At 43.7% G+C, this 12451-nt stretch overlaps 1 protein-coding gene across 3 annotated transcripts in view; it reads left to right on the plus strand.

The window, feature by feature from the left end:
- Positions 1–12451, plus strand: part of ZNF704 (zinc finger protein 704) — a 203341-nt gene that overhangs the window by 36492 nt on the left and 154398 nt on the right. For 2 of the 3 annotated variants that reach the window (XR_016348708.1, XM_075920470.2), the window contains exon 1: positions 1377–1972. The exons of the other annotated variant lie outside the window; for it this stretch is intronic. Coding sequence is in view for 1 of the 2 variants with exons in the window: in XM_075920470.2 (XP_075776585.1) it covers positions 1703–1972 (270 nt within the window). In the remaining variant the exon portion in view is untranslated. Of the gene's footprint in view, positions 1–1376; positions 1973–12451 lie in introns of those variants that run through there. 3 annotated transcript variants of the gene reach the window in all.

Below are 12451 nucleotides of genomic sequence, written 5' to 3' on the forward strand. Positions count from 1 at the left end.
CATGAATGCACTCTACATGTGGATTCACTCAGTCTTTAACCTTTTGTGGCTTTGAGGTCATATTTAAAGCAAAACTTAAACTTTTATTTGGATTTCATTTACACAGTCCATTTTGCTTTCCAAATTATGTAGTTAGAAATTAAGAGAGGAGGGGGGAGTTATTTTTGTCTTTTTGCAACAGAGGTAAAAAGCCAGATAATAAGGTGATATGGAAGAACATGAGAGACCTGCACATTTAAGCAATGATGATTATTGTCAAACTTGTCAATCCCCAACTGAGCAAATGTTTGTCATTGTGTCAATGTATCTAGCTGCATTACATAGTCTTACTATTGTGTTTTAAGCATGTGGTAAAGCAACAAAACAACATTGCATTATATTTAATAAAGGAGAGGTGTTACAGCAAAATGAGTCAAGTGATTGCAGTACCTGTTTCATTTCTCTTGGGAAAATATATTGAACTAGCTATAGAGGAATTAGCAATGGTCAGTCTATTCACAGTTACTGTCACAAGCATAGAATGCTTTAGAGAAAGGTGTAAGCCAACTCTCCTCTCCCTCCTACCCATTCCCAAGAATCAGGAGGTAGAGAGAAAACAAAGTTATATATATGAACAGCTTAGTAATAAATTTAAAAGTGAAGGGAGGGGAACAGCAGAAGTGAGGATGCTAACTGCTGCCACAGTCCTGTAACATTGGCTCTTTGGAACAAGTTTTCAAAATCCAGGACTGTTTTCTAAAACTGTTGGTAACACTGATTCAGGGAGTCCCTTTTAAAATAGAGTAAAAAAATGGAAAAAATGTTTAATCAATAAAAGTGTTATCAGTAGAGACTATAGTCTATTATTAAACTAGGACAATATTCTATACTCTGGTGGGTTTGAAAAAAAAACCTTGGAGTGTCTTCTCTAACCCTTTCGATCATATGAGACATACACGTTGCTGATTATTAGCTAACTCCTGATTTTTTTTTTATTTCTGCTGTAAATAACGTTAATTATGATAAAATGTAGGGAGCTTTGGCACTCAGACGAATGATGCCATCCCAATGAGCTATGGATGAGAGGTGTAACCGCCGAATAATGACTGTTTGGTTTCTATTAATGGTGGATATTTGCTAGCCCTAAGTGTTTGTAATAGCTTATTTAAATGACAGCATCCCTCAAGTGTCACCCTGGGGCTAGGCAGGCGGCAATGGGAACTACTGCTAACGATCTCGCTGGGGCTCCTTTTCTCAAGCAGCAGAGACCCTTTCCTCCCCTCTGTGGGAGAGGCGCGGTGGCGAGACGCTGGAGCACGGCCATTGCTCTCCTGCGAAGCGCCCGGCTGAGCGGTGAGCGCGAGGAATCCAGTCCGGGTTTTGGGGCAGGGGACTAGCGGGCTGCCTGCAAGGAGAGGCTAGTAAAGCAGGAGCGCACCGCTGCCGACAGCTGGGGCAGAGGGGACGGGGAGGCCCGCGCCGAGGGCAGCGGGAGCAGGTGGGGAAAGCCGCGGGGGGTGGGGAGCCCGTGCCCCTCTAGAGCCGATTCCACCCGGACTCGCCTGCCCCATGGCTGCCGCGCGCCCACTGCAGCGCCCCACTGCCCCTTCCCGCGGCTCTGCCCCCCTGTGAGCGCCGCCGCCGCCTGCCGAGCCCCGGGTGTCTATGAGTGGCCGGCCAGGGGCCGCCACCCTGAGCTGAGGCGAGTCCCGGGCTCCGCACCATGCAGGCGCGCCGCTTGGCCAAGCGATCCAGCCTGGGCAGCCGGCGACGGAGCGGGCAGCCGCCGGACGGGGGCCGGGCCCCCAAGCCCGAGAGCGGCTGCTGGAGGCCGCCCCGCAGAGAGGGCTCCGCCGCGGCGCTGGAGGAGGAGGAGGAGGACGAGGACGTGGTGGTGGAGGTGGAGGAGGAAGATGAAGAGGACGGCGGCTTGGGGAGCCCGCCTGCGCCGCTGTCCATCCCCGCCAAGGGCCCCGGCAGGGGGAGCCTGAAGGTGCGTCCCGCGCTGGGGCTGGAGAGCCCGGTGGGAGGGGCGGGCGTGGGGTCTGGGTGCGCTGCCTGGCCCCGCCCTGCAGGCGGACTGGGGTGGCGGCCGCTCCCTGGTCCGGAGCGAGAGGCGGGGCGGGCTGCCCCTTTCTCTGGGATGGAACCGCCCCTTGCCCGGGGTGGGGTGTGGAGCGGGTCGTGGGGTGGGAGAACTGGGTGCTGTGACTCCACCGCCTCTGGGGGGCGAAGCCGGGGAGCCTGCTATGAGCGCCACCCTCTTCTCTTGGGCTGGGCATGGGCGAAAGGCCAGGGGAGGGATCGGCAGGGGTGCCGCCCGTTCTCAGGCAGGAGGAGTGGGGCATTGAGGGGAGGACTGTGGGTGCCATTCTGTTCTTCAGGGCTGGGCACCACCCCCTCAGTGCCCCAGGCTGCCTCGTTCTCTAGGGTGGCGCCCTCAGGGGAGTGGGGGATGCTGCTCCCTTCTCAGGTTTGGGTGTATCTGTTGTGGATGCCACACTGTTCTGCAAGCTTGGGCACAGAGTGAGGCATTGTGTGTGCTGCCCCTTCCTCTGGGCTAGAGGGACTCCTTTAGTTTAAAAATGCTGTTGAAAACTGCAGGAATATTACAGTCAAAGATATAAACTAGGGAATCTCAACCTGTAAAATAATCCCTAGGTTAGGTACAAGGAGCTGTATTGTTGGTTCTTGGCTGTTTGAAACGGGAGGGGTAAGGCATGAATGTAGAAAATGATGAGCTGTTTTGCTGTTTATGAGGTTGATAGCTGTGATCCTCTTTCAAATATGGTCCTGTACTCAAGAAGTACTAAAGTAGCTCAAAGCTTTACTTTACTAGTGCTCAGTGTGGTTAATAACAACAACAAGCGATTTTTAGACGTTGTTTACAGTACAATTTCACAAGGGATTGTTGGTTTTTGAAATAGTGGGTACAGCCATTTTTTTTTCTGAAGTAGGAATTTAGCATGTTATCGGGGATTTTGGAAAAGCAGTCCAAGTGATGGTGGGAGTCTTACAATTAAAATGGATGTGGTGGAGTCTTCTAACATTTTGGTTGGTTTGCAATATTAAAAAAGCAAATACCTTGTTAAATGTGTGTGTTAAGATTTATCTTTAGATGATGATGAGGGATTTGTAACTTAATATTGATCATCCCTCTTTTTTCAGGTGTAAATATGTAAGTGCTTATGTGTCAGATGAGATACATTGTCAGGGAGTGTTCACATATGAGGGTTACAGATAGCCCTGGTAAATTGAATTAAATGGGTGATTCTAAAAAAAAAAATTGATACCATATTATTTAAATATTAAGATTTACTCAGTGCCTAAACCAGAGGTTTTTGTGGGACATGCAGGAAGGCGAGCAGCAATGACAGCTGTGTGTAGGGAAGGAGAGGGGTACTTGGGTAGGGTATGCCACCTCCTGATTTATCTTAGTGGGGTACTTAGCCTGTGCATTATTTTCAATTCCTCCATGCCCAATTCTGGCTCTGTCCCCAGAGACAGTTGCATACACCTTGCCCCCCCCCCTTCTGCCTCCCCTCCCACCTGCAAACCAAGGGGAGAAAGGCAGATATTAGACTCGGCACAACTAAATATTGTACCTCAGAGGGTGGAGGAACTCAGCTCAAAAAGTTTGAGAACTGCTGGCGTGGAGGCTGATTCAGAGTCCATCAAAGTCTCTGTGATTCTTTCCATTGAAGTCAACGTGCTCTGGATTAAGACTTGTATGAGCACTTTAGAAATTTCTCTAGGCCCTGAACCTGCAAAGGTTTATACACCTTCCTAACTTGACTGCCACGAGTAACTCTATTGATTTTAATGAGTCAAATAAATTATGGTAAATAATAATAATGGTAGTAAAGTGAAGCATATGTATAAAGTAAGTCTTTGCAGGATCTAGGACATAGAAAGGTAGAGATGTTGTGGGGCATTTGTATTGAAGCCAGACAATATATTCAATTTTTAGTTTTAAACATTCTATTTAATGATTTTCTAACGAAGAATACGTATGAAAACCTTATTTGTGAAAAGTGCCAGGTTGACATCAGTCCTTTGCATAGCCACAGAAAAAAATCACAATAAAAGCAGCAACAATGCAAGATATCTTTACACCATAGGTGGGGAACCTTTTTTGGATCGGTGACTGCTGACCCCCTGCACAAAAGTGAGAAGTGCAAAAAAAACCCCAAACTCCACATTACTGATGTGGTGCCCAACTGAGAAGCAGAAAGACACTTCCCACGTTCTCCTTGCACACCAGAACCTACGGGGGGGTGGGGGGGCAGGCTAGTAGATTTTGGGAGGGGCAAGGTCCCAAGCCTCAGGAGCCAGATCCAGGCAAGTCGGGGGCCTAATCTGGCCCCTGCGTTGTAGGTTCCCCACCCCAGCTCTACATTATTCAAGTGTTAGAATCCTTACTCAGATTGTTCTAAGAGTGTTAGGCTAATTAAGAGTCCCATACATAGTTTTTTATGTGGAAATGCAGACGTTAAAGGCAAGAAAAACTGGTTTTGTAATACACCAACAAGTTAATGTCTTTGTTTAGGCCCAGGGTAGGTAAATTCCAGTTGTGCAGACCCTCTCTGTAATTTGTTAGTGAAATTCCTTTCTCATACATCACTGTGATCTGGACTGAGACCATCATTCCGTATTATTCAGGCTTCCAAGTAGGTGACACTTTGTAACTACTCAGGCCACTTCTTCACTTGCCACACCCGAGATCTATCTCTGGCATTTGATTTAGCAGGTCTAGTTAAGACCTGCTAAATTGAACGCTGAGGGTAGCTCTGGTTGGTGCTAGTACTCCTTGCAGTTGTCCTCTGTAAGGATGGTGCCAAACTCAAGGGAAGCCAACTCTAGCTACGTATTTTATATAGCTGAGTTGCGTACCTTAACCCAGCCTTCCAGATCTAGTGTAGACTTAGTCTCAATCGCTGCAGATGTACATGACACTTGAACAGGTAATCTAGAGATGAAGGGCCCTGTGATAGATTACTAATCCCATGAATCACTCTATCCCACTGAAATTAGAATTATGAAAGTCTCTTGTAGGTGGCATAGAAAGTGACTCTTTAAAGTATATGAAATGAGGCAAATTTAATCTTGTATCATATGGGAGAAAAAAAACTATTGGGGAAGTTCTAAAATGAAATTCTGTAAAATTTAAATGTCAGAATATTATATCTATTAACTGCATACAGTGCGGATTTCCTGAATATACTATTTTCTGTGTTAGCAATCAATATGCACATGCTTTTGAAAACTGTGCCATGTGAATACATGTGAGGGTTTCTGTCTTACATTGATTGGATATATGTGCTCAGTATACACTGACAAACACATGAGCTTTATACAGAGATCACACCAGTGAGTAACTTTGCTTTGATCAGACACTTTTCAGTGCGTCGTCTTGGTCTAAAGTGTTATGTTTCTCACTGAGCAGTGGCTTTCATATTGTTTCATAGGTGTTCATAAATTAGAAGAGCGTATGCACAGATGTCAAGGTGCTTGGTTTCAATGTTTTATTGACTAAATATTATAAAACAATGCAGTGAGTTAAAGTTTAACATGTACAGATATATAAGTGGGAATGTCCTTATTTAGTGAATGATAAACACATGCGCCCATAAATCAATTCTCAGGGCTCTGGTACAATAATTTAAAAACACAACACATTAAAAATAAACAGGATGAACTCAGAATAGTATTCTATCACACTCTGATCCCAAAACCACAGGAGCAAATAGGCCTTGCATCATGTACTAAAGGTCAGCAAATTTGGATTCTTGACAAATCATGGAACCAAAGGCCTGTGACCAAAAACATTCTATCTCCTGTGCCCAGCCCTCAGAACTGTGGACTCTTATCAACTGGGGTCACCTTTATTGTCAGCTATTGAAATGACTCCTGCTAAATATGATTTCAAATGTAGTCAGGACCTAAATCTGGATGGACTTCATAAAATACAATTCAAATCCTGGAAACTGTTTTTTCAGTGCATTCCATGCAGTGAGGTTGCAATGTACTGTCTCCAAGAACATCATTCAATAGGAGAGGTGCGACATTCTGGTTGTCTCTTGTAGGTATCTATAATGTGTCTGTCAGCTTGATATTGAAGGATCAAATAATTTTACATTAGCTGAGGATTCCAAGTGGCCTTCATAGAATAGTTTAACTGGGTGAATTGCAGTAGTGCTATTTGTTGGCATTGGAGTTAGGGCTTGAAAAAATATTTGATAGCTAATTATTGACTATTGAAAACTGCTTGTGCCATCATACCCTCAAAGCCATGCCCTCTCCAATATAAGATAAAATAGCTGTGTTCTGTATTTAATGGTGACAGCATCAATCAGCTTTCTATTAAACATATTTTAAAGTGTGGAGGGAGAGGATGACAGAGACACTAAAGAGAAGTCATAAAGTTGCATACCACAGTCTGTTATAGGAAAGTAACATTATGTCAGGGAGTGAAAGTTGATAGAACATGCAAACAAAGAAACTATAGTTAGTAGAGCTCGTGGAAAATAAAGAAAAAAAATTGATTACATTTGATTTTCACTAATATTCATCTGAATATATTTGAATAGGTTTTTAATGAATTGATATATAGTGGTGAAATTAATAAAATATATATTTGAGGATTTTTTTAATAAAACCATTTTACCTCATTTCTTTCTAGTGTGTGACTCCTCATAGTATGTCCTTATCTTCTGTTCTGGTGGGTTATGTTTGGCCAAGTAGGTCTATCTTGCACAGAGGTGGGCAGTATTTTTTAAAAGGGGGCCACTTTCACAAATTTCTGAAGTAGCCCCGGGCTGCCCCAGAAGGGGCAGAGCCTCAGGCAGAAGTGGCAGGGCTAGGAGACTTCTTGTGTGCCCTCTCACAGACCCTGATTGGCCAGGGGGTGAGGAAGTGTGGGGAGTCTTTGCCCCCCCTTCCCCAGAGCCAAGAGAGAATGGAGGGTAGTTTATGCCTGCTACAGCCTTAGAAGAGACATGTGGATTGTATGTGGTGGAAGAGAGAAATGGAAACTAAGGAAGTAAAGAGGGATAGTCATGTGCTCTTGTTTAGTGACATTTCCAGGGTCTTATGTTATCAGACCCTTATGCATGTGAGAACAATAAATACTAGGTTGCTGATTGTATAACTTCAGTTTGCCTATGAAACTGCTCTTTAGTGACATAGTTGAAGATGAATTTTCAGCTATAATAGCAGCCATTTGAAATTAGACAAATTAATATATTGGAGGAGTTGCTAATATTGGATATCTAGAAGCACAGACTAATTTTTACTGTGCTCATGTAATCTTCTGAGTGAATGCTATTGAATCCCTGTAAATTTTTCAGTAAGTTACAGGAATTGTGATGGACTGGTGTTATGGTCTGTGCTCACTATATTAAAACCCAAGAGATCATAAATAATCGAGTATGTGTTTTGAGGCTGAAGTCTTGATATGGTAAGCTTATACCAATAGTAACATACAGTTGTTATCAACAGAGAATTGAAAGGGGGCCTGGCTGGTGAGAATACCCTTGGTGAGGAGGAATACCAAAGGGCATTTTCAGCCCTCAGATACATACACTATTTTTTTACTCTCATGCGTACATAAAGCCAATGGGAGTTCAGTGGGCCTACAGTTAGAACTTAGTCCTCCATGTTTAGTAAATAACAGAGTTTCATGCAGGTCCGTTGATGGGTGGAGGGGGGAAGAAGGCAACTGTGACAGCGGTGGTGGCAGGAGTCCCAGGCCCTTTAGAGGCCTCCATGCGGCACGCTCTGGAGGCCTCCATGCAGTGTGCTCCAGCTAGTTGTGAGGGGCAGGGTGGGGAGGACTGCCACACCCTCTGGGTAGTGCAGGGGGCTGGAACACCCACCCCACCCCTTCCACCCAAGGCCCTGCCCTTTTTGGGGATGAAAAGCTGGGCCCCCTCATCTATATTGCCCAGGCCCAACAATCCCATTGGCTACCCTGGTTTTATGGATTCCAGTTTCATTTCATTTTGCTAATGAGCAGGTTAGCTTGCCAGGACTGGCTCATACATCATTTCTGAAGTTTGCTGTGGCTTTCTGTTTAGTTTTGTAACTGAATATTTATCTGATAGGGGTTGAACATTAAACTAACTGCAACAATTTGTAAAAGAATCCTAATGCATGGATTGGGCAGACTGATTTGTGTGTCATTCCTGATTTAGTAAGGATGGGGGAATTTTGGTGCATTCAAAGATCCACCGATCTCAACTGATTTTTTTATAAGGTTGTAAAACTAGTTAGTTTTTAGATCTTTTCCCCAGGTTGAATACATGTGTGTATTTAAAGAAAGATTACAAATAAAATTAATATGCTATAAAATAAATTTCGAATTGAATTTATAAGACACTTCTTCCAAGGGGTTCTATTCAGAAATCTTTACGCATATATAAGTCTTCCCCCACTTACTTCTGCCAGTTAAACAGCATTTCCAACTTCAACGTCTCCCAGCTCTTCCGCCACCACAGACATCCTCTCCCTTTGTCAGCAAGAAATGCCTGGGAAAATAGGTAAGGCTTGAGGTGAGTCTTAATCATCAAATCTGTCTGGTGGGCCAAGAACCAAAATCAACAACCCCTTGCTGAGAGTGCTTTGCTGCCAGCCTCTTTCAGTTATATGTGGACAGGCTGTGAGTCTGAGCATCTATGGTGCCCTCAACTGCCACAGTAAAGAGAAGCCTGATAATTTATTGAAGATAAGAGAACTCCCAAAGGTAGGCTGGCACAAATTAGGTGTATTGTATTTTTGTTGGAGGTGTGGTGTGTTTGTGTGGGGGGAGGTGTTTTTATATTTCAGTAGAATTTCTCTCTTTCCCCCTGTTGCTTCTTTCAACAGTCTCTCTAAAGCAGTGAGGGGCAACCAAAGCTGGTGAGTAGGCAGCATGAGTGGCCCTCCTTCATCGTAGTGCGCTGTAAGATTGTCATAACTGAGACGGTCTCCTGGGATAGGATAGTTTTGCTAACTGTGCTTGCATATCTAGAATTTTGTGGGGTGTACAGATTGAACCGTAGCAGCACTTTGATTGGCTGCATGGCTCTCATCATCAATGTTGTATGCAATCAGCATGCACCTCACTTCACATGCCCATGCTCTGAGTGCATGTCACTTTAATAATACCAGTAGGAAAAGAACTGCATGACTGAGAACCAGCAGAATCTGGCAACTCTGTGCATGGGCAACAGTAAACAAAATGTCTTGTGAGCTATAGAACCCAAATAGACCACTTGTGACCCTCGGGCAACAGGTTGTTTCCACTGCTCTAAAGCGCCACAGAAATTGAGTACTTTTTATAGTAGATCAGGCCTAGATAAGCTGACATAAGTCACCTTGAATCAACCAATGTATACATATGTTTATGTTCAGTTTTGTGTCCAATCAGCATATGTGCCCTCTTTACTGCCATAAGTGGTGCAGTAAAAACCACCTCCCTGTACGGTAGGGATCCACGGTCAACCTGTAAGATGCTCCATTACCTCTGTCAACCCTAAGGCTATGTCTACAATGGTGGGTTCTTGTGCCAGAAATATGCAAATGAGGCTAAGTGTGGACTATCGCTGAGCCGCATTTGCATATCTAATGAGCCACCACCTAGCCTAACAGTTCTCCAGCGGCTAACCCACAATGCCCCATTTCATGTGACTGTGACTGGTCTGGTCAAAATTGTAAACTCCACTGGCCAGGGGTCACAGAGACTGGAAACCAGACCTCTCTTCCTGCCTCTACCTCCAAACTCTGGCCTGTTTTTGAAATGCCATGCTTGGTGAGCACTCTTAGGTACTCACCTTTCTTATGAGTAACTGTCCAACTGACCACTCTGGCTCCACACACTAGGTGCGCTCCTGCATGAAGTAGACAGGTGGTATTAGGTCTCCTGGGTCTGTGGGGAGAAGAGGTTGTGCTGGCACAGCTGTGGACCATCTGTCAAACCATAGCAATTTATGAACAGACTGCAGATTGCAAATGACTGGAGGATAGCTAATGTGACACCAATTTTTAAAATGGGCTCTGGAGATACTCCTGGTATTTTCAGACCAGTAAGTCTAACTTCTGTACTGGGCAAATAATTTGGAACTATAGTAAAGAACAGAATTGTCAGACACATAGATGAACATAATTTGATAGGGAAGAGTCAACATGGGTTTTGTAAAAGGAAATCATGCCTCACCGATCCAGTGGAATTATTTGAGGCTGTCAATAAGCATGTGGACAAAGAACCCAGTGGATACAGTGTACTTATTTCCAGAAAGCCCTTGACAAGGTTCCTCACCAAAGGCTCTTAAGCAAAGTAAGTTATCATGGGATAAGAGGGAAGGCCCTTTATGGATTGATAACTGGTTAAAAGACAGGAAACAAAGGGTAGGAATTAATTGTCGATTTTCAGAATGCAGAGCGGTAACTAGAGGTATGTCCCAGGGTTCATTCCGGGACCAATCCAATTTGGCATATTGATAAATGATCTGGAGAAAGGGGTAACAGTAAGGTGGCAAAATTTGCAAATGATAAAAAAATGCTCAAGATAGTTAAGACCAAAGCAGACTGTGAAGAGCTTCAAAAGGATCTCACAAACTAGGTGACTAGGCAACAAAATAGATGAAATTTAATGTTGATAAATGCGAAGTAATGCATATTAGAAAACATAAACCCAATTATATGTATAAAATGATGGGGACTAAATTAGTTCTTACCACCTGAGGGAGAGAACTTGGAACCATTGTAGATAGTTTTCTGAAAACATCCACTCATTGTACAGTAATGTTCCACAAAGCAAAACGAATGTTCAGAATTATTAAGAAGGGGATAGAGAATAAGACCAAGAATATCTTATTTACCCTATATAATAAATTCATGGAATGTCCATATCTTTAATACTGCATGCAGATGTTGTCACCTTATCTCAAAAAAGATATCCTAGCATTGGAAAAAGTTCAGAAAGGGACAGCAAAAATGGTTAGGGGTATGTAATGGCTGCCATATGAGGAGAGATTAAGAAGTCCAGGACTTTTCAGTTGGAAAAGAGACAACTAAAGGGGGAAGATCTTGGATTGCACTTAAATTCAAAAAGTGATCTCATGCGTGAAAAGGTTGGAGACCACTGTCCTACACATGGCTCAGGGTCACAGTCCTACATATCAAGAATTTTCCAACTCCAAAATGATTTTCCGCTGATTGGTAGCAATCCACTGTGGCAGGATTCTGGAGTGTGATCATCACCCAGTCTTATTTACTGTCCATGCAATTCCCATTCTGATGTACCTGTGGGGGAGGACAGACAAGCTTGGCAATTGTGTGGAAATGTGGTGTTTTGCATCTGAAAGTTCTTCAGGCACACCTTGGCATCCCAAATCTGAATCACAATGCAATCCCACCTAGTCAGTGCTTAATTTTTGGACCTAGACCAGTGTTCCATCATCTGCATTTGTTCTGTGAATGCTAACAACCATCTTGAATTGTTTTTTTTCACTATGTCCTCAATAAATTCTCCTTGAAGAAATTGTCCCTCATTGTTCCAGTATTTCCCATGGGGCTGTAGCTTTGGGCTAAAATCTGCACCTATTTTTGCTATGTTCATGAGAACAGTGCAGAATTCTGCAAGCTCCATACATCTGTCACAGATGGTGACAACGTAGAGGGGAATTTAAAAACAAAGCCATGGAAATTATGGGATAAGGATGGCATTATGAAAGGGAGAAAGTTGCATGCAGGCTCTGAGATCGCTGGGTGACCCATTTCTGTCCCATAACACTGTGCCAAAAATCCCAAAAAGTGTTGTACTAAATAGCTGCTTGTGGTCCACTGGGATAATTATCCCTGATGTATTGCATTGTGAATTGACACAAGCAGACCTGGTGAATATGCATAATGCTGACGCCTGCAGCCAAGTGATACATAGACTACAGTAGCTGTATGTGAACACAACTTGCATTGACTCAGGTTTGTCATGTAGACATTGCCATGGTTTAATTGAAACTTTTAAACTTATAGTGTGTGAGTGGTTGAGACTTGGACAAAATGAGTTTATGCATTTCTGTTAAGTAGTTGTGTGTGCTCCCTCAGTCAGTGGAAATTCCCCTATTGAAGGGGAATTTCAATAGGGTAACATTTGCAAACCTAAATCTCTTTATTTTAGTGGGTAAGATTTTAGCTATATAAGCTTTCTGAATAGTGATGCAGACTGTTAGATGAAGCCCTATATACTGAGTTAGCATTGTGCTCTCCAGTTAAACTGACCAGAGGAAACTGAGGTATACTCCTGGGCTACGTCTACACTGGCCCCTTTTCCGAAAGGGGCATGCTAATTTTAAACTTCGTAATAGGGATATCCGCGGGGGATTTAAATATCCCCCGCGGGATTTAAATAAAGATGTCCACCGCTTTTTTCCGGCTTGTAGAAAAGCCGGAAAAGAGCGTCTAGACTGGCCCGATCCTCCGGAATAAAGCCCTT

Source organism: Pelodiscus sinensis, chromosome 2 (genome assembly GCF_052426305.1).
Source record: "Pelodiscus sinensis isolate ZL-2025 chromosome 2, ASM5242630v1, whole genome shotgun sequence".
NCBI classification, from domain to species: domain Eukaryota; kingdom Metazoa; phylum Chordata; order Testudines; family Trionychidae; genus Pelodiscus; species Pelodiscus sinensis.